Source organism: Dipodomys merriami, unplaced genomic scaffold, assembly GCF_024711535.1.
Source record: "Dipodomys merriami isolate MVZ:Mamm:240054 unplaced genomic scaffold, mDipMer1.0.p SCAF_1, whole genome shotgun sequence".
In the NCBI taxonomy this organism is placed as follows: Eukaryota; Metazoa; Chordata; class Mammalia; order Rodentia; family Heteromyidae; genus Dipodomys; species Dipodomys merriami.
Window position 1 is genome coordinate 135,632,392 of NW_027202270.1, and position 19,747 is coordinate 135,652,138.

The following is a 19,747-nucleotide window of genomic DNA, read 5'->3' on the forward strand; positions in this document are numbered from 1 at the left end:
GGTGTGAGCCACTAGAGCCCAGTTACTTAATACAACAACTGCTACTAGTTTGTGTTTTTGTTTTTGCCAGTCCTGGGGTTTGAACTCAGGGCCTGGGCACTGTCCCTGAGCTTCTTTCATTCAGGCTAGCACTTTAACACTTGAGCCACTTCTAGCTTTTTCTGTTTATGTGGTACTCAGGAATCAAACACAGGGCTTCATGCATACGTAGCAAGCATTCTACCACCTAAGCCACATTCCCTGCTACTGATTCTTTAGAAGCAATTCTATAGATTAAATATGGAAGCTACTTAATGATAATGTGGAAGGTGATGTGAGCAGTGAGAAAATTGCCAACTACCACCAACCTTCCCCACTTTCTAGGTATATTGTTGGCATGTTCAAAACCATTGTTGCATTAGGAATTCTATAATTAATTAGAATTATTTTATTTTTTTTTCTCTGCTTATGTGGTGCTGAGGAATCGAGCCCAGGGCCTCATGCATGCAAGGCAAGCACTCTACCACTGAGCCACCTTCCCAGCCCCTAGAATTATTTTAATAAAATTAGTTCCTCCTAATCTCACCTGTAGTTTTCAAATGTTTTAGTTCAGCACATATGTATATGTGTGTGTGTGTGTGTGTGTGTATACATACATGCAGGTGACAGTACTAGGACGAGACTCAGAGATTTAAACTCTTGCTCAGCTTTTTCATTCATGTTGGTGCTCTACCACTTGAGTCATACCTATACCTCAGACTTTTTTCCTGGCTAGAGAGATGTCTCTTAGCTTGCCTGCTCAGTCTTGCTTCAAATGTCCAACCTCAGATCTCAGACTCCTGAGTAGCAAGAATAGGTGTGAGCTACTAGCACCCGGCCTTCCCCGTTCCCCACCCCCCCCACCCCCAGTTCTGGGGCTTGAACTCAGACTGGGTGTTATCCTTGAGCTGCTTTCTGCTCAAGGCTAGTGCTCTACCATTGAGTCACTTCTGGCTTTTTCTGAGTAGTTTATGAGAGATAATAATGTCGGACTTTCCTGCCCCAGCTGGCTTCAAACCAAATCCTCAGATCTCAGCCTCCTGAGTAGCTAGGATTAGAGGTATGAGCCATTGACACCTGGCTTCAGCCATATTACACACACACACACACACACACACACACACACACACACACATACATACATATATATATATATTTTTTGAGGGGAGGTGGAGTTGGTCATGGGGTTTGAACTCAAAGCCTGGGCACTGTCCCTAAGCTCTTTTTGGTTAAGGCTAGAACTGTATCATTTTGAGCCACAGCTCCACTTAGTTTTCTGGTAGTTAATTGGAATGAGTCTCACAGACTTTCCTTCCTGGACTGGCTTTGAATCACGATCCTTAGATCTCAGCCTCCTGAGTAGCTAGGATTACATGTGTGAGCCACCAGCACCTAGCAGCTTTAGCCATATTTTTAACTACAGTGTTCTACCGTTGTTCCTTTTAATTAAGCGTTCTGCCTGCCCTAGCAAAACTATGCTTATTTAAAATTTTTTTAACAAGTCCCTCTAGAATACTTTCTTTGAATTTAATTTCTCTCCATAAATTGTTAATTACAGTTAATAAACATTTGCCACATACTATGCTACTCATATGGGTCATTTCTCTGAATCTGAATACAGGAGTTCAGGCATGATAGCATAATGCCTCTCTGTAATCTCAGCACTCAGGAAGTGTAGCCTTGACTCCATAGTTAAGACTGCTTCAAAAACAGAATATATGGGAAATTAAAACAAAACTTCTGAGTCCAAGCCTACAGCAGCCTTGGTTATACTTTCTGAAGTTCTTAGTTCTAGTTACTAAAACAAAGTACTTTAAAGTTGCACTGTGGCAATTGTTAAGTCAACTGTATACCCTTAGGATTTCTGTTTGAAACAAAAGGAGGGCTGGGGATGGAACACTTGCCTGACATGTCAAGGTGCTCTGGTTTCTAGCACTAACACAAACAAAATTATTTTCAAAACTAAAGATTTGGAGGCTATATACTACAGGCTGGATGTTGATGACACATGCTTGTAATCTTAGCTAGTTACGAGGCTGAGATCCAGAGGACCAAGGTTCAAAGCCAGATTAGGGAGAAAAATCAAAACTCCATCTCCAAAATGAATAAAAAGCTGGGAGGAGGTGTGATTCAAATGGTGGAACACTAGTCATGAGCAAAGCAGGAGGCCCTGAATTCAAACCTTAGTACCAGAAGAAAAGGAAAGAAAGAAAGAAAAGAAAGAAAGGAAAGAAAGAGAGGGAGGGAGGGAGGGAGAGAATTAACTGTGAGGGAAGAATGAGTTGCCAGAAGTTCACTCCTGTAATCCTAGCTACTCAGGAGGCTGATATCTGGTGGGGCAGGAAAGTCTTGAGACTCTATCTCCAATTAACCACACATACACACACACACACCTGGAAGTGAGGCTGGGGCTCAAGTGATAGAATGGTAGAGTGCTAGCCTTGAAGTCTTGTGAGATTCTTATCTCCCAATTTACACACACACACACACACACACACACACACACACACACACACACACACACACACACACACACACACACACACACACACACACACACACACACACACACACACACACGAAGTGGAGCTGGGGCTCAAGTGGTAGAGTGCTAGCCTTAACAGAAAAAGCTAAGGGACAGCACCTATGCCCTGCATTCAAGCCCTGGAAATGGCACAAAAAAAAAAAAAAAAGTGTGGACTAGAATGGAAGGTGACATTCATCAAAATGCACTGTACTTATACCCTGACTTAAAGAATTGGAACTTTGTACAACTACTTAACAATATTTTTTTTAATTGGTTGGAAAAAAAAAGTGGAAGCAGCAGAGAACTTCCAGTCTTGGTTCATTCTCTTCCCAGTCTAACAGCAAAAAAGTTAGAGCTAACTCCATCTCAGGAGAGAAAGGAAACTGGTTAGGAAGTGGTTAGATATTTTTTTCATTCCCCCTAATATTAAAGCCAGGTAACCTTTAAATGAACATGCCTCTATTAGAACACTTGTACCTTCCATTAACCCTAAGGTTAATTCTAAGATAAATGTGTATCTCTGTGTGTAATACAAAATCAGAGAAAACATTATGAAGTGTGGTTTTGTGAGACTTTATTATCTCAGGTAAATTTAGAGGTCATGTAAATGAAATCTTCTTCCTATTGGAATAAGAGTGGCAATATTTTTTAAGAAAAAAAAAGCCACTGAAAATAAAAAAAATTTTGATGAGGGTGGAATAAAATGATCCAAAGAAAATTATGTACAAGGAGATACTATATGTTTTAAAAATCTGGCTTGCATTTGTTTTCTCATACTGTACTGATGGTCTCTGGTTTTGTTAAGAACTTTTATCAGGTTTCTAGCAGTATACACACAGGTATCTTAGGTTTCAAGTTACATTTCAGACTTAACTATGTCTATCTGATAGATTACTGTATCCAAGACAAAGATGAATGACTTTTCCTGTTAGCCATGTGACTATCAACTGTGGGACTCTTTGCTCCCATTATTTTAATTTTACACTGGCTGTACTTTTTCTGTCCTCACTGAACATTTTAACTCATCCCCAATAAATCTCTTGTGCTCATTGTGCTGCAATATTTTCAACTAATCTATAATAGCCAATGTTTCTCAACTCTTTTGGCAACTTGTTCTTTTATGTGAATTATATAGAAAATGATTTGTGTATCTTAAAAAATGAATAAAAAAGAAGCCTTAACTGTCTATTCATAATCACAACTGTGTTTTTAAATGAGTTAATTAAATCCCTTTCATTGTGAGAAAGGTATTGTATTGCAAGTAATTCACATTAAAAGCATTCTATTCAGTAGGTGTTTATTGGTGGGTCAGTAGTTTTGCCAGTGTTTTAAGTCACATGTACTCATTGTAGACTTTATGTCAAAAACTAGCAATACTACTATTTTATCTAAAAATTATAAACTGGTCCATTTATAAGCTGTGATTATCTTATAGTTCTCAAATTTAATAGCCTTTACAGAAAAAAATGAAGCATAGTGATAAACTGCATTTGTCACAACACATCTTCAAATCATAGATAGTATAAAACACAACACAATTTTTGTGCACTCTACTTTTTATAGAACAACCAGATTAATAATTGATTTCATTATTTTATTAGATTTATCAATATACATGGCAGCTTTCTCAAATCTCAAAGTTCCAAAAGTATGTAATTTAAAAAGTGAAAAATCATTTTTCTTTAGATGTCATATTCCTAGATTAAAATCTATTTATAAACAAAATAATTGACAAACTAACACACTTTAGAAATCAGAATATTTTAAATTAAAATACTTTTAATGAATACAAGATGTCTTTTTAATTAAAATTAACTATCATAGTTAAATTTAATATCACAAAGCAAAATGGCTTATCCCCACTTAAGTTTTCAAGTGAGGGAAAGTCATTGGGATTTACACTTAATATAAGTTTTAAATGTGATTATTAAATGATAAATATTTTATCAATTATAGGAAGCATTCATTTATAGGATTTCCTCAGGTCCATCAATCATCTTAGGCCAAGTAAGAGCCCATGTCAACCTTAAAGGTTAGATTTAGTACACCTAACTTGCCTAATAAGTGTGTCAATTTAAGACTATAAATTTCATTAATAAGGGAGAATGATGCAGTTAACCCACTGTCCAAAACTAAAAACTAAACTAAAACTTGAAATAAGAATGGCCAGTGATGTTGGGCTTAAAATTTCATAGGACACTCTTAAAAAAAAAAAAAAAGAAAAGAAAGAGTGAAGTTATCACCTTACTGATAAAAAAAAAACCCTAAAGTTTAATAGTCAATGAAGGGGGTAACAGCCACTTACAGTCTACATTTAAATTTTATCACAGCTAAGAAAACTAGAAACAATGCTATTAAGAAACAACAAAAGTGATAAAACATTTAACACCTAAAATATGGATACTTAAGGTCCTAAACAAAAATATTGAAGGTAAAAGGGCCTTGAAATTTTTTTGCAACAATTCATCTTATAAAATCAATTTCTAAATAGCTCATATCCTGTTGGCTTTGGTGTTTTCATCTGCTATCAACTAGACATTAGTACAGTAGAAAACCACTTAGGTTCTTTTCAAATGCTTGGCATTATAATGTGATCTCATATCTTTCCTCAAATTAAATTTTGCTCCACATATTCCACATGTATACAGATGAACATCCATGTGCTGCTCCAACTGTTCATTATTTGGGAATATCTGAAAGCAGACCTGGCATATAGTCTCACCAGCAGATAAATGAGAAATCATATGCCGTACATGGTCATGTTTTCGGAAGTTTCCTTGATCACAAATGGAACAGACATACCTGGCCATGCCTTTGTGCATATCATTGTGCAGACGCAACTGACGTTCTCTTAAAAACTGCTTTCCACATGTTTGACAAACAAACTGTTTTTCCTTAGTATGAACAGTGTAGTGTTCTCTTAAATGACACCGCTGGTAAAATCCTTTTCCACACAGATTACAAAAATGCTTTCGCCTGTGATCTCTTTCATTTTCTTCCATGATGGCACTCTTAAACATATCTTGGTCTAGGCAACTAGACATATGTTCAACCACTAGATTTTCAGTTTCGAAACGCTGGCCACAATTAGGACATCGAAAAGGACAGGTAGAATGTTTAAACAACTGCTTTTTTTGGATACTGCTTATCTGGTAGTGATTGTCCCTAAAGTCATCCAACATTTCAACAAACATATCTCTTATTTCAGATTGCTCATCAGGATTTTCTTCCATGTCCATTTTCTCCTCAGTATTTCCTAACCCATTCATTGTCAGATCTTGAGGCTCTCCACATCTTTGAGCATGTTCCTGAAGCTGTCTGCCCTTTACAAGGATTTGTCCACATTTACCACATGCACAGATATTTTCAATGTGTTTGGCTAAGTAATGAGAGGACAAGTCCTCCTCCGTTATCGTGAGTCCACACAACTCACAAGATGCATTTTCAGTATCCTCTTGTGCTGGACTGCTGTTGGTAGGAGGCCTCATATTTTCTAAACCACCTCTTTCCTCAACATTTATAGACATCCGAGGTTTTAGGGCTTTCCTACCACTTTTTTTAATGCTGACATCTTCTTCAACATAGTATCTATAAAATGGCTCCTCAGGTTCATCTTCTAATTCATCATTGTCAGTGGATTCATTACAGTCTTTATCATTAACTTTAATAATGTTATAGTCTTTCAGCTCATCAGTAGGAATATCTTCAGGTTCCATCTTGATAATGATTCTTTTCCTTTCAGCTGCTCTGCTTTTTTCTTCACTGACTACTTCAGACTCCACTGTGCTACTTTTTCTGGTGCCAGTAGTTGAAGCGGAATCATCAGGAGCCTGGCTTGTGTCTCCTCTATACTTGTCTGTCTGTGCAGAAAATGGTTTAGAAGAATCCTTGTCACCAAATTCAGCTTTGATGTTACTGTCTTTCCCCTCTCTAATGTCTACTATTCGGTGGTAGGATCTTGAGTTTTGGTATGAATGCCTGTTAGTACAGGTCAGCACGTGTTCATCTAGTAGTTTTTCACAGCTGAAGCCAAAGCCACAGCTATCACAGGTAAAACTCCGTCCAAAGCGTCGTGACACACGTTCTTTTGGAGTAGATAATTTGGACACAGAACTCTTTTTACACACATCAAATAGTGGTTCAGGAAAATTACCTAATGGTATAGATTCTTCCTCTGGCTCTCTAATATGTGGCGTATTTACTGTTGAACTTGGTTCCGTATACCACCGGTTCGTTTCACTGCCATTTCTAGCCACAGTGTCTTCATACATTCTTACCCCAAAAATCATTTTGTTGTTCTGCTTGCTGGAAGCAGAAGACGAACATTTTGAACTAGAACAATCTGCATCCTGTATGTCTTCTAAGCAGTCAGGAACATTGTACAGCTGTAGGTAGTTCATTGCCACTTTGAACTGCTCAAAACTAGATGGTGCTGTCATAATCTTTCCTAGGTACATAAACTGCAAAATGAGATCAAAACACTCAGCACTAATTTTCATGTTGCTGAGATTCAATTGTGCAGTACTATGCTGATGGTTCATGAAAAACATTCTAAAATAGGAGCTACAAGCAGCTAAAACTGCTTTGTGTGCTTGAAAGTAAATGTCATCAATTGCAATACAACAGTCACAGAGAAAACCCCATTCTCTTTGGTTGTTTAGCTGCTGAAGGACGTAGCTGCTGTGAGTAGGCTTTGCCATCTTCTATTAATTAGAGACCTATATAAAACAAAAATATTGATGTCAGACAAGATATCTAGAACACTTAAAAGAGAACAACTTTATTAGCAATTATGACTTGTTTAACTTTACTATTATATAATTAAGGTAGGATTTCCATCCTAATGTAAACCCAGTAATATGTACCTGAATTTTCTCTTTTTAATTTTGGTGGTAACTATTACTGTATTGATAGTTATTGAACTGGGAGGTAAGAATTCTATTTTTACATATACTCAAGAAAGTATATGTAAATAGCTCCATTTAGAAAAACTGCACCAAGAGGTTGGGAAGGTGGCTCAGTGATAGAGTGCTTGCCTTGCATGCATGAGGCCCTGAGTTTGATTCCCCAGCACCACATAAGCAAAAAGAAAAAAGCCGGAGCCAGGCGCTGGTGGCTCACGCCTATAATACTCAGGAGGCTGAGGTCTGAGGATCGTGGTTCAAAGCCAGCCCGGGCAGGAGAGACCGTGAGACTCCTATCTCCAATAAACCACCAGAAAACCGGAAGTGGCACTGTAGCTCAAGTGGTAGAGCGCTCGCCTTGAGCTGAAGAGCTGAGGGACAGCGCCCAGGCCCAGAGTTCAATCCCCACGACTGACAAAAAAAAAAAAGAAAAAAGAAAAACTGCACCAAATAGGTTTGATTAATGCTTTTCTTGAATTACTAGAGAAGCAATAATCCTGTAATTAGAACAAATATTATACTGATTAGCATTAAACTTGAGACATAAAGGAGTAAAGGAGTTTATTAGAAAGAAAGTATCCATCCTTAGATTATTTTTCTTGTTATATATATTTGGTTGTGGCACTTGAACTCAGGGACTGGGAGCTGTTCTTGGACTCTTTTCCTCAAACTAGTGCTCTACCACTTTGCACCACAGCACCACTTGCAATTTTCTGGTTAACTGGAGACGAGACTCTCAATAGACTTTCCTGCACAGGCTGACATTGAACCGCAACCCTCAGAACTCAGCTGGTGGGAGCCACCAGCACCTGGCTTTCTATTATGATGATGATGATGATGATGATGATGATGATGATGATGATGATGATGATGATGTAGACGTAGAGCTTGAACTCTGGGCCTGAGCACTTTCCTTGAGCTCTTCAGCTCAAAGCTAGCGCTCTATTGAGCCACAGCGCCACTTCTGGTTTTCTGGTGGTTTATTGGAGATAAGTGTCTCATGAACTTTCCTGCCTGGGCTATCTTTGAACTGTGATCCTTGGATCTTGCCTCCTGAATAGCTACAATTACAGGTGTGAGCCACTGGTGCCTGGCTTCTTTTATTTTTTTAATTATTAAAAAAAACACACACACAAGCTAGGTGACTCAGGGCTGTAATACTAGCTACTCAGGAGGCTGAGATCTGAGGACTATGGCTCAAAGTCAGCCTGAGGAGAAAAAAAATCCCAAAGATTCTTTTCTACAATTAACTAGCAAAAAGACAGAAGTAGAGGTCTGGCTCAAGTGGTAGAATGCCAGCCTTGAGTGAAAAAGTCAAGTGTAAACAGGAGGCCTTAAATTCAAAAGCCCTACTTCTTACTGGTTCACAAAAGAAAAAAGTACAAAAGAACATATGCATACAACAAAAACTTCAAATGAAAAACTTCAAGCAAAGTATCCAGACTAAAAAACACCTCTTACTCTGGCCCAGTGCCAATGACTCACACCTGTAAGCCTAGCTACTCAGGAGGCTGAGATCTGAGGAAAGTCCAGGAGACTCAGCTCCAATTAACCATCAAAAAGTTGAAACTGCAACTATGGCTCATCTGGAAGAGCACTAGTCTTGAGCAAAAAAGCTCAGGAATGGGCTGGGAATGTGGCTTAAATGCTTGCCTAGCATGCATGCAGCCCGGGGTTCAATTCCTCAGGACCACATTAACAGAAAAAGCCAGACATGGTGCTGTGGATCAAGTGGCAGAGTGCTAGCCTTGAGCAAAAGAAGCTCAGGGATAGTGCCCAGGCTCAGTTCAAGCCCCAGGACCAGCAAAAAAAAAAAAAGTCCAGGAATAGTATCCAGACCCTGAGTTTAAGCCCCTGGACCTCAACAACAAGAAAGACTTAAAGTTGGTACATTTTTTTCAAACCTCTGTATCTTGGATATCTGTACCCAAACTGTGAAGAAGTCTGTTCACCATGCATCTAACTTCAGAACAATGTATGCACACATACTCATCAATGTTTTTTTATAATGAGTGCCTGCTAAGGTAAATCTTCCTAGAATACATCTTTTAACGTTCACTAACCTTCAAAAATATTTATGAAGACAACAGATGATGATTCAGGATGGAGTTCAAGCATAAATACAAACTAGTTACAATTAAAATTATATAAAACCAAGCAGAGTGCTGGTGGCTCACTCCTTTAATCCCAGGTACTCTGGAGGCTGAGATCTGAGGATCCAGGTTTGAAGCCAGACAGGCAGACAAATATGAGACTTTTATCTACAGTTAACCAGGAAAAAGTCAGAAGTGGAGGTATGGTTCAAGTGATTAAGCACCAAGCCTTGATTGAGCTCAAGGTTCTTTTTTTTTTTTTTTTTTTTGTCGGTCATGGGGCTTGAACTCTGGGCCTGGGAGCTGTCCCTCAGCTCTTCAGCTCAAGGCGAGCTCTCTACCACTTGAGCTACAGAGGCACTTTCGGTTTTCTGGTGATTATTGGAGATAGGAGTCTCACAGTCTTTCCTGCCCGGGCTGGCTTTGAACCGTGATCCTCAGATCTCAGCCTCCTGAGTAGCTAGGATTACAGGCGTGAGCCACCAGCGCCCGGCTTGAGCTCAAGGTTCTTAGTTCAAGCTCCCCCCAGCAACCCTCTCCAAAAAAAGAAAGAAAGAAGAAAGAAAAGAAAAAGGAAATGAAAAGACTTACTTTCTAGTTATGAGTTGTTCAAAGCTGAAACAAACTTGGAAGATTCTGAATGATCACACTAAAGCCAAGAAGGAAATGTTATTAAGAACAGTATAGTACACAGCCCAGTGCAAAGAGCACAGGCCTCATTTACACCCAACATACCTGGGTTCAAATCTAATTATGCAACTGGAGTATCCTCACTAACCCCAAGTTTCAAGGAGAGAATACGACCTCAAATAACATCAAACATGATATTTCACAGATGAGTAAAATGTAATGCTTATCACATAACAGTTAAACAAAAATACATAGAATGCCAACTATATAGGCACATCTGAAGCTATATTCACTACTCAAATTAGTAAAAATAGAATACTAAACAAACTTTTTTATTGGCTGTCCTGGGATTTGAACTTGGGGGATACACACTTGCTAAGCAGGTGGCATACCTTATTTTTGGCTTGAGTTATTTTTCCAGATAGGGTTTCTTGCTTATGCCTAGGATCAGCCTTGGGTGGTGAACTTCCTATGATTCCCTGTGCACCTTTGAAGCCTTATTGGTTTGCGAATCTCATATTTTGCCTGGGTTGGCCTTGAACCATGATCCTTCTGTTCTCTACACAGAGAAGAGAAGCTGGGATTACAACATGAGCCACAGCATCCAGCCTCAACAAATATTATTAAACACTTTTAAAAAAAATTTTTTTTGGTCCGGTCGTGGGGCTTGAACTCTGGGCCTGGGCGCTATCCCTCAGCTCTTCAGCTCAAGGCTAGCGCTCTACCACTTGAGCCACAGTGCCACTTCTGGCTTTTTTCTTTTTGCTCATGTGGTGCTGAGGAATCGACCCAGGGCCTCAGGCATGCAAGGCAAGCGCTCTACCACTGAGCCACCTTCCCAGCCCCTTAACCACTGTTTAAACTACTGAGAATCAGCAGTAGCATGGGCATAATCTCCAGGATACCATGAATACTTTTTCCAGACTAGTGATTTCATTCAACATGCACAAAGTGCCCACCCTACAGTATCATGCTGTAAAGAACACAGTCTATGTCCCATGGAGCTGGATATGAATCCTCCAGATGTCTACCAGTATTTCTGTCTTCCCATCATAGCATAGGAAGCTAAACAAGAGCTAGACTTCATTTTAAAGATTAACCTATAACTTCTAGACAATGTCATTATGCTACTGTATCGTTTCACCCAGGAGGCATGGAAAAATAAGCATCTAAATTCTTGAGAGATTTTAAAAGCTGATCTCTTGAAGAGAATTTTTATAATTCATTTACTTTATTAAGTAATTTCAAACTTCAAGTTTGCTTTCTCAATTTCTTGACATCCTTAATAAAACTACAAAAAAAAATCTTAAAAACTTATTAAACACGTAATGGTGGCTCATGCCTATTATCCTAGCTACCCAAGAGGCTGAGTTCTGAGAATCATGGTTAGAAACTCGCCCTGGCAGAAAGTCCCCATGAGACTCATCTCCACTTAACCACTCAAAAACCTGAAGTGGTACTACTGCTCAAGTGGTAGAGAACTAGCCTTGAACACAAAGAGGCTCAGGGACGGCATCCCAGCCCTGAGTTCAAGCCCTGCAACTGTGAAAAAAAAAAAAAAAAGTTGGAAAAACTTTTATCTGCTTATCTCAAAGTCAAAGCCAAGCACACTCAACAGATGAAGTAATTTATTAGTAATAAGACTTTTAGAGCTTAGATCTTAATCCAACATTCTTAATTTAATAAAAACAAAGACATAGGACAGTATAATCAATATATCAGGATGGTTAGATGTGGTAAAGTAGGTACTAGGACTACAGAAGAGACTTATGTCCACCTACGTGGTACTAACAACCACTTCTTTCGTAAGGTGAGGTGGGTGTTCTCAAAGAAAACTCAAGTACTAGGTGTGGGTTCTTAATTCAGTGGCCACTGGCCAGGTGCTGTTATCTATCCCAACTGAATACTATGGATATGGTTTCATCTGTACATATCCATGTTAACTTACTGAATAGTCATGTTCCCAAAACATACTGAGTAAGCCATTTCAGAAAATTTCTACCCATAGTAAGATTTTAGAAATAATTTCCTCTATGGCTAAATCTCTTTAAGTTGGAAATAACACTATCTGGGAAAAATGACAAGGTCTATAAGGATGTAACGTGAATGAATAAGTAACAAAATTTTCAAGAGACTCCAGAGAAATAAATAATCATTGCAAATTGTGTGAGACTTGCATTATATTTCAGGCTCAAGGTAATTTGTATAGTCTAGAGGAGAGCTAGCAGAGAACTCCCAATTTAGTACCCCCTTCTGCACCATTTATAGTTACCCCGGTGAGCACAATAACATGAAAATCTGAATTCCAACTACTCTAAAACCCTAAAGCACTATTTTTTTTAAAAACATGAGGAGCTGAGTAGCTGGGATTACAAGCTGAGTATACTGAGAATTTGGACTGTCAAAAGGGAGATCTAACCAGGAACCAGTGGCTTACATCTATAATCCTAGCTACTTAGGAAGCTGATATCTGAGGATCACAGTTTGAAGCCAGTCCAGGCAGGAAAGTAAGACTCTTATCTCCCATTAAGAAAAAAAAAATCCCAAATGCTTTTAATGCCAGCATGTCATTTTACAAGTTTAGAATTTTGAGCTGGGTGCCCGTGGCTCACACCTGTAATCTTATCTACTCAGGATGCTGAGATCTGAGAATTGCAGTACAAAGCCAGTCTGGGCAAAAAAAGTCTAAGAGACTCTTAATCTCCAATTAGACACAAAAAGCTGGAAGCAGAGCTATGTCTCAAGTGGTAGAGCACTAGCCTTGAGCAAAAGAAATCAGGGACACACTCAGGACTTGAGTTTAAGCCCTAGTACTGGCACCAAAAAAACCCCAAAGTTTCAAATTTAGAATTTTATTTTTTTCAGATTAGGGATGCTCAACCATTAAAGACTATATAAACATTCAGAAATCTAAGGAAACTCCATCTAAAAATCTCAAATATTTCTGGTCTTAAGCATTTCAGATAAAGGATATTTGACCTGTATACATACACTAATTTCTTTTAAGTACTTTTATGTTTTATATGACTGAATGTATGCATGGACTTAATTTGAAGATACAATCTTCTTGAAAAGGCTGAAATGGAATGAAAGCTTTCCCTTGTTTTAAATCAGAGTAAAGAATGTATTGAACATCCTAACACTAGACAAACCAGTGGGGTGAAAGGCCAAGGGTAGAGTACAGTAGAGCTACTTAAACATGAGGGGTTAAATTTCAAACCATGAAACAATTTGAGAACTGATGCTAACTTATGTTGGATGAAGCTCAGTAAAAGTTTGGAAGAAAACAATGAATTATATACCAGAACAGAACAGGTTTATGGTGAGATGTTGGTAAATAAATAGGGTTAGCGGGGCTGGGAAGGTGGCTCAGTGGTAGAGCACATGCCTTGCATGCATGAGGCCCTGGATTCGATTCCTCAGCACCACATAAGCAAAAAGGAAAAAACCGGAAGTGGCGCTGTGGCTCAAGTGGTAGAGCACTAGCTTTGAGTTGAAGAGCTGAGGGACAGCGCCCAGGCCCAGAGTTCAGGCCCCATGAACGGATAAATAAATAATAGGGTTAGAGAACAGAAAGCAATGAGAAGGACATTTCAGGTATCTGTACAGATATGTAAGTAATAAGGAGGACTATGCAACAGGTTGGCTAGAAAATAATGGAAAGGGCTAACACTGATCAAGATGCACTGTACTCATAGACTGATATTAAAGTGAAACCCCTTTGTACAAACTAAAATAATAAAAATAGATAAAAGATTTTTAAAAGGAAAGTAAGAAAAGGTAGATTTTGCTTTACTAGGATAAATGACAACTATAATACATTAGCTAGCACTTGTATATCATGCATTATTCTAGGGACAATATATATAAAATACATGTACAAGCCGGGCGCCAGTGGCTCATGTCTATAATCCTAGCTACTCAGAAGGCTGAGACCTGAGGATCACAGTTCAAAGCAAGCCCAGGCAAAAAAGTCTGTGAGACTCTTATCTCCAATAAACCACTAGAAAAAACTGAAAATGGCACTGTGGCTCAAGCGGTAGAGCACTCGCCCTGAGTTGAAAAGCGCAAGCACAGCACCAAAGCCCAGAGTTCAAAGCCCCACGACCGACAAAAAAATAAATGAAATACATGTACATATACATCTGTAATTGTTCATATATGTATACATGTAACTCTACTTATCATGTTAGCATTTAATCCTTATAATAAACTGTACAAAGTGTATACTATCCTAAGATCTTTTTTTTTTTTTTTTGCCAGTGCCAGAACTTGAACTAAGGCTTCACACTTTCTCAGCCTGCTTGCCTACCAATCACTCTTCCACTTAAACCTCTTTTTGCTGATTACTTTTGGAAAAAGGAGTCTTGTGGATTTTTCTTCCCAATTAGATTTGAACCACAATACTCTGGATCTCAGCCTCCTGAGTAGTTGGGATTAGATGTGCACCACCAGACCTGGCTATAAGACCCATTTTGCAGACTGAAAAGCAGAGTTTGGTTTAGATATGGTTTAAGTGCACTCTCTTAAGTTTAATATGTCAGAAACTTCATCCTCAGCATGGCAATTTTAAGAGGTGTTGGAACCTATCTGCCATAAGGTAACACAACCAGGGAAGCCCCCAGTAAGGCCAGAACCATGCTGCTTGGGCTTTCAGCCACCAAAATTATGATATACATTGCTTTGCTTTGTAAGTTACTCATCCTTAGGTATCTTATTGTAGAAATGAAAAACTGACCAAAACAGAGGTATACAGTGTTATATGTATGCCCCAAAGAGGAATTCTTGGGATCAGAATACAAGCAACATTTCTCAAGCTTTTACCACCTATAAAGATACCACATCAGCAAAATTTTTTTCCTTGAATACCATTTGTCAAGAGTATACACCAACAACTAAAACTAAATTCTCCAGAGGTTTTCTCCTTGAAATTTCTTTTTTTGGGGGAGGTCCGGTCGTGGGCCTGAACTCTGGGCCAAGGCGCTGTCCCTCTGCTCTTCAGCTCAAGGCTAGTGCTCTACCACTTGAGACACAGCGCCACTTCCGGCTTTTTTCCTTTTTGCTTATGTGGTGCTGGGGAATCAAACCCAGGGCCTCATGCATACAAGGCAAGCACTCTATCACTGAGCCACCTTCCCAGCTCTCTCCTTGAAATTTCTGAGAATAACCAGTTGTATAGACTCCTGAAGATAAAAAGATACTATTGTAAGCTACATAAGTGACATTCAATAAAATGTAGAAAATTTTATTCACTACTTTCAACCTAGCATTCAGGCTAGTTATTAGATTTCAGATTCAGTACTTAGTACAGGAAGTCCTAAAATTATAATTATGTTCCAAAGCTTATTTTTAAGTTATTTGGAACCTGAAATACATATTCCCATAGAAACAATCCTGTAAATGGTGGCTCAGTTTCATGCTCCTACCCTAAATCTGTTAAAACATACTGTAGCTATGTATTAATCCTGACAATGCTATATTATGACTTGTGTTGTTAGTACTGACAAGACTCTAAGGAGCAATAGTGTACAGTACTGCCTACTATACTAAGCCTTCAAGGACAGGGGGATAGGGATGAGGCTTAATAGCCTTAGTGTTCCTTGTGCCTAGCACACTCTTCCCACACAGTTGGCACTTAGTACAAGTTTGTTAAATGAAAGAATTAAAAGCCATTACAGGAAACAGGCACTGCTAGATGTAAAGACCAGTTCTACCACTTATCAGCAAACTTTTTTTTTTAATCTTTTTTGGGGGGGAACCAGACCTGGGCTTGGATTCAGGTCCCTGAGCTGCTTTTGCTCAAGGCTAGCACTCTACCACTTGAGCCACAGCACCACTCCTGGCCTTTTCTGTTTATGCAGTACTGAAGAATCAAACCCAGGCCTTCATGCATGCTAGGCAAGCTCTACCACTACACATTCCCAGCCCTACTTTTTTTTTTTTTTGGGGGGGGGGTCTGGTCATGGGGCCTGAACTCTGGGCCTGGGCGCTTGTCCCTCAGCTCTTCAGCTCAAGGCTAGCACTCTACCACTTGAGCCACAGGGCCATTTCCAGCTTTTTTCTTTTTGCTTATGTGGTGCTGAGGAATCGAACCCAGGGCCTCATGCATGCAAGGCAAGCGCTCTACCACTGAGCCACCTTCCCAGCTCCCTGAAAGAATCCTTTGAGGAGTATAATTAGTTGGAACCTAAAAAAGTAGGGCTGGGGGGCTGGGAAGGTGGCTCAGTGGTAGAGCGCTTGCCTTGCGTGCTCAAGGCCCTGGGTTCAATTCCTCAGCACCACATAAGCAAAAAGAAAAAAGCCAGAAGTGGCGCTGTGGCTCAAGTGGTAGAGCGCTAGTCTTGAGCTGAAGAGCTGAGGGACAGCGCCCAGGCCCAGAGTTCAGGCCCCATGACCGGACCCCCCGCCCAAAAAAAGGATTCTTTCATAAATTAAGACTTTTTTTTTTTTGCCTTTTCCAGTACTATAAAATTTTTAAAAATATTGTCCTTGTGACATGATTTATATAACTATATGAAATGACCAGGTTCAGTCCACCGTTGTTGTTGTTGTTGTTGTTGTGTGTGTGTGCGCACGCTAGTAGTAGGGCTTGAACTAAGAGCCTGAGGCTGTCCCTTAGTGTTTTTGCTACAATTTGAACCATATCATCAGTTCTGGTGTTTTGTAAACCAGACAGCAAACTGAGGCTCTTGAGTGTTCAGTGACATGCTTGAAGTCACATCTAATTTTAATGGCTCGAGTAAGACCTTGTCTTCCTTTTTTTTTTTTTGGTCAGTCGTGGGCCTGGGCGCTGTCCCGCCGCTCTTCAGTTCAAGACTAGCACTCTACCACTTGAGTCACAGTGCCACTTGAGGCTTTTTCTGTTTATGTGGCGCTGAGGAATTGAACTCAGGGCCTCATGCATGTGAGACAAGCACTCTACCACTGAGCCACCTTCCCAGCCCCAAGTCTTTGTCTTTCTAATGCTGGCCTAGGGCTCTCCAGCTCCAGGATAAATGCAGCTCCTCTGTATAGTACAACCTGTTTCTGTTCTCTGTATCAGGCTTTTTTGCTGGACATGCAGAAGCTGCTCCAACTTGCAAAGAACTGTTTGCTACCAAATGAAAGGTCCTCAAACTTGTCATGCTTTTGAGACTCTGGTTCGTTGATATTTTTGTCTCTCTGTCAAGCTGACAAATTACTTCTAAAAGGTGTACTAATCTGCTGCTCACCATTTCAATATGTTATGGACTGTGGAACCAGACAAAACTCATTGAAGGTAAATCTACATGTTTTAATTTTCTGTGAGGACTCAGGCGAGAACTCTATGAGGAAGACGTAAGATTTTAATTCCTGTACTTCATTAGCAGGAAATCAAATTGCCCTCTTTTGCTTCATGTCAGGGCAATGGATAGCTAAAGTTGCCTAACGGATAACTTATGAATAAGTAAGATGGCTCTTTAGTTAGCCTGAATTATAATCTAGGAAGTGAATTCATCCACACAAAAAGCAGAGGGAAGAATCTTGGAATAATCTTTCCCTCAAAATTAGTATTTTCAGCCATACATTCTAAAGAGAAGTAGAATAGTGTCTTCAACCACCAGAGGGCACTCTGTAAACAGCTCAGGCCTCTCAGCTAAAAGCAGGTTCACCAGGAAGTGACTTTTTGCACGTGGCATTTGTATTTTTAGGGTTCATTCTGTAGTACTATCTATTTCAAAGTACCCCTTTCTCATTCTGTGTACCCAGACTGGGGCCCACGGAAAACCACTTCGCTCTCTACATCCTGTCTCAGCAAATACCCAGGCTGGTTGGGACTTAACCTCATAACTATTAAGTCCTGACAATTTTCCCACTCAGTATTTCCCAAACTTGCTCTTTATTCTGTCCTCTCCTCTCCTACCTATCCAACTCCTATAAAACCTCAAATCAGTCCTGTAACTCAGGACTGAACCAATCTACCACTCATTGTCTGGAGACTGATAAAGAACAAAAAAGTAGACCTGGCACCAGTGGCTCACATCTATAATGCTAGTTAACTCAGTAGGCCGAGATCTGAGGATTATGGTTTAAAGCCAGGCCCAGCAGTACAGTCCATGAGACTCTTATCTCCAATTCACTACCACCACCACCACCCTGCCTACACACACAAAAAAAACTGCAAATGGAACTGTGGCTCAAGTAGTAGAGTGCTAGTCATGAGCAAAAAACTCAGAGACAGCATAGTACCCAGGCCCTGAAAATTGAAGTCCTAAGACTGACATGCACACACACAAACAAATTAGGCCAAGTCAGTTCCCTTGCTACAATTCCCTTTTCATATATCTTCAAGCTAAAGTATAAACTCCTTAGTCTAGACATAGATGAGCAGTGCCCGCCCATCTTTTTTTTTTTTTTTTTTTTTTTTTTTGCTCGGTCATGGGGCCTGAACTCGGCCTGGGCGCTGTCCCTCAGCTCTTCAGCTCAAAGCTAGCACTCTACCACATGAGCCACAGGCCACTTCCGGCTTTTTCTGCTTATGTGGTGCTAGAGGAATTGAAACCAGGGCCTCATGTATGCAAAGCAAGCACTCTGCCACTGAGCCACCTTACTAACCCACCCTTTTTTTTGTCGTCATGGGGCTTGAACTCTGGGCCAGCGCACTGTCCCTGAGCTCTTCAGCTCAAGGTGAGTGCTCTACTACTTGAGCCACAGCACCACTTCTGGCTTCCTGGTGGTTTACTGGAGATAAGTTTCACAGACTTTTCCAGCCGGGGCTGGCTTTGCAACTGTGATCCTCAGATCTCTACCTCCTGAGTAGCTAGGATTACAGGTGTGAGCCACCAGTGCCTGGTTTCCCCACCTTCTATTCTTATAGTGCTACTTCTACTTTCAGCATCAAACTTTCTTATCTCTGGTGTTACCCATGCTGACTGGTTCTTCTGTCTGAACCTCCTAGGAATCAGCTAAGAACCAGTATACTACCTCCTCCTAAAAGCCTCTGTAGCAACTTCCTCTCCTACTGTTTAAGAATTAACATGTAACATCTCTTCATTTTTTTCACTTAATAACCAAAACACCAATGTAAAATCGGCAAGCACAGACTAACTAGACTAAGCACCACGGTTCAAATTTTGGTTCTTCCACTTATTAGGTATGTGGCCTTGAGTAGGTTGCTCCACCAATTTGTGTTTCAATCCCTACCTAAGAGAGGGTAGAAACTTTTCTTGGTATTTTGAGTTTGTTAGTCAGTCATTGGTTACAAACTATCCTTATTTCAGCAGACCCTATACATCTTTTAGAAAACTGTATTGCAAGGGATGACATTGCCTAAAAAGAAATGCATTCATTACCTGACTTATGAAATAGTAATCTCTCTAAACATATTTATAATAACAAACTTAAAAAGAAACTGTATTGCAGCTGGGCACCAATAGCTCACATCTGTAAGCCTAGCTCCTTAGGAAGTTGGATCCTGGTTCAAAGCCAGTCCAGACAGGAAAGTCATGAGAATCTTATCTCCAATTAACCACCAAAAAGCCAGAAGTGGATCTGTGGCTCATGTGGTAGAGTGCTAGGCTTGAACAAAAAAGCACAAGGACAGCATCTAGGCCCTG

At 39.9% G+C, this 19,747-nt stretch overlaps 1 protein-coding gene across 4 annotated transcripts in view; it reads right to left on the reverse strand.

Moving 5' to 3' along the window:
- Zbtb1 (zinc finger and BTB domain containing 1) overlaps nt 1–19,747 on the reverse strand; it is a 32,504-nt gene that overhangs the window by 5,904 nt on the left and 6,853 nt on the right. The window contains exons 2-4 of one of the 4 annotated variants that reach the window (XM_070031966.1): nt 10,565–10,731; nt 10,134–10,191; nt 5,348–7,263 (exon numbers count right to left, since the gene is read on the reverse strand). In XM_070031966.1, the coding sequence (XP_069888067.1) occupies nt 5,348–7,245 (1,898 nt within the window). In that variant the 5' untranslated portion in view covers nt 7,246–7,263; nt 10,134–10,191; nt 10,565–10,731. Of the gene's footprint in view, nt 1–880; nt 7,264–10,133; nt 10,192–10,564; nt 10,732–19,747 lie in introns of those variants that run through there. The other 3 variants (XM_070031941.1, XM_070031949.1, XM_070031957.1) reach the window with 3 other exon arrangements.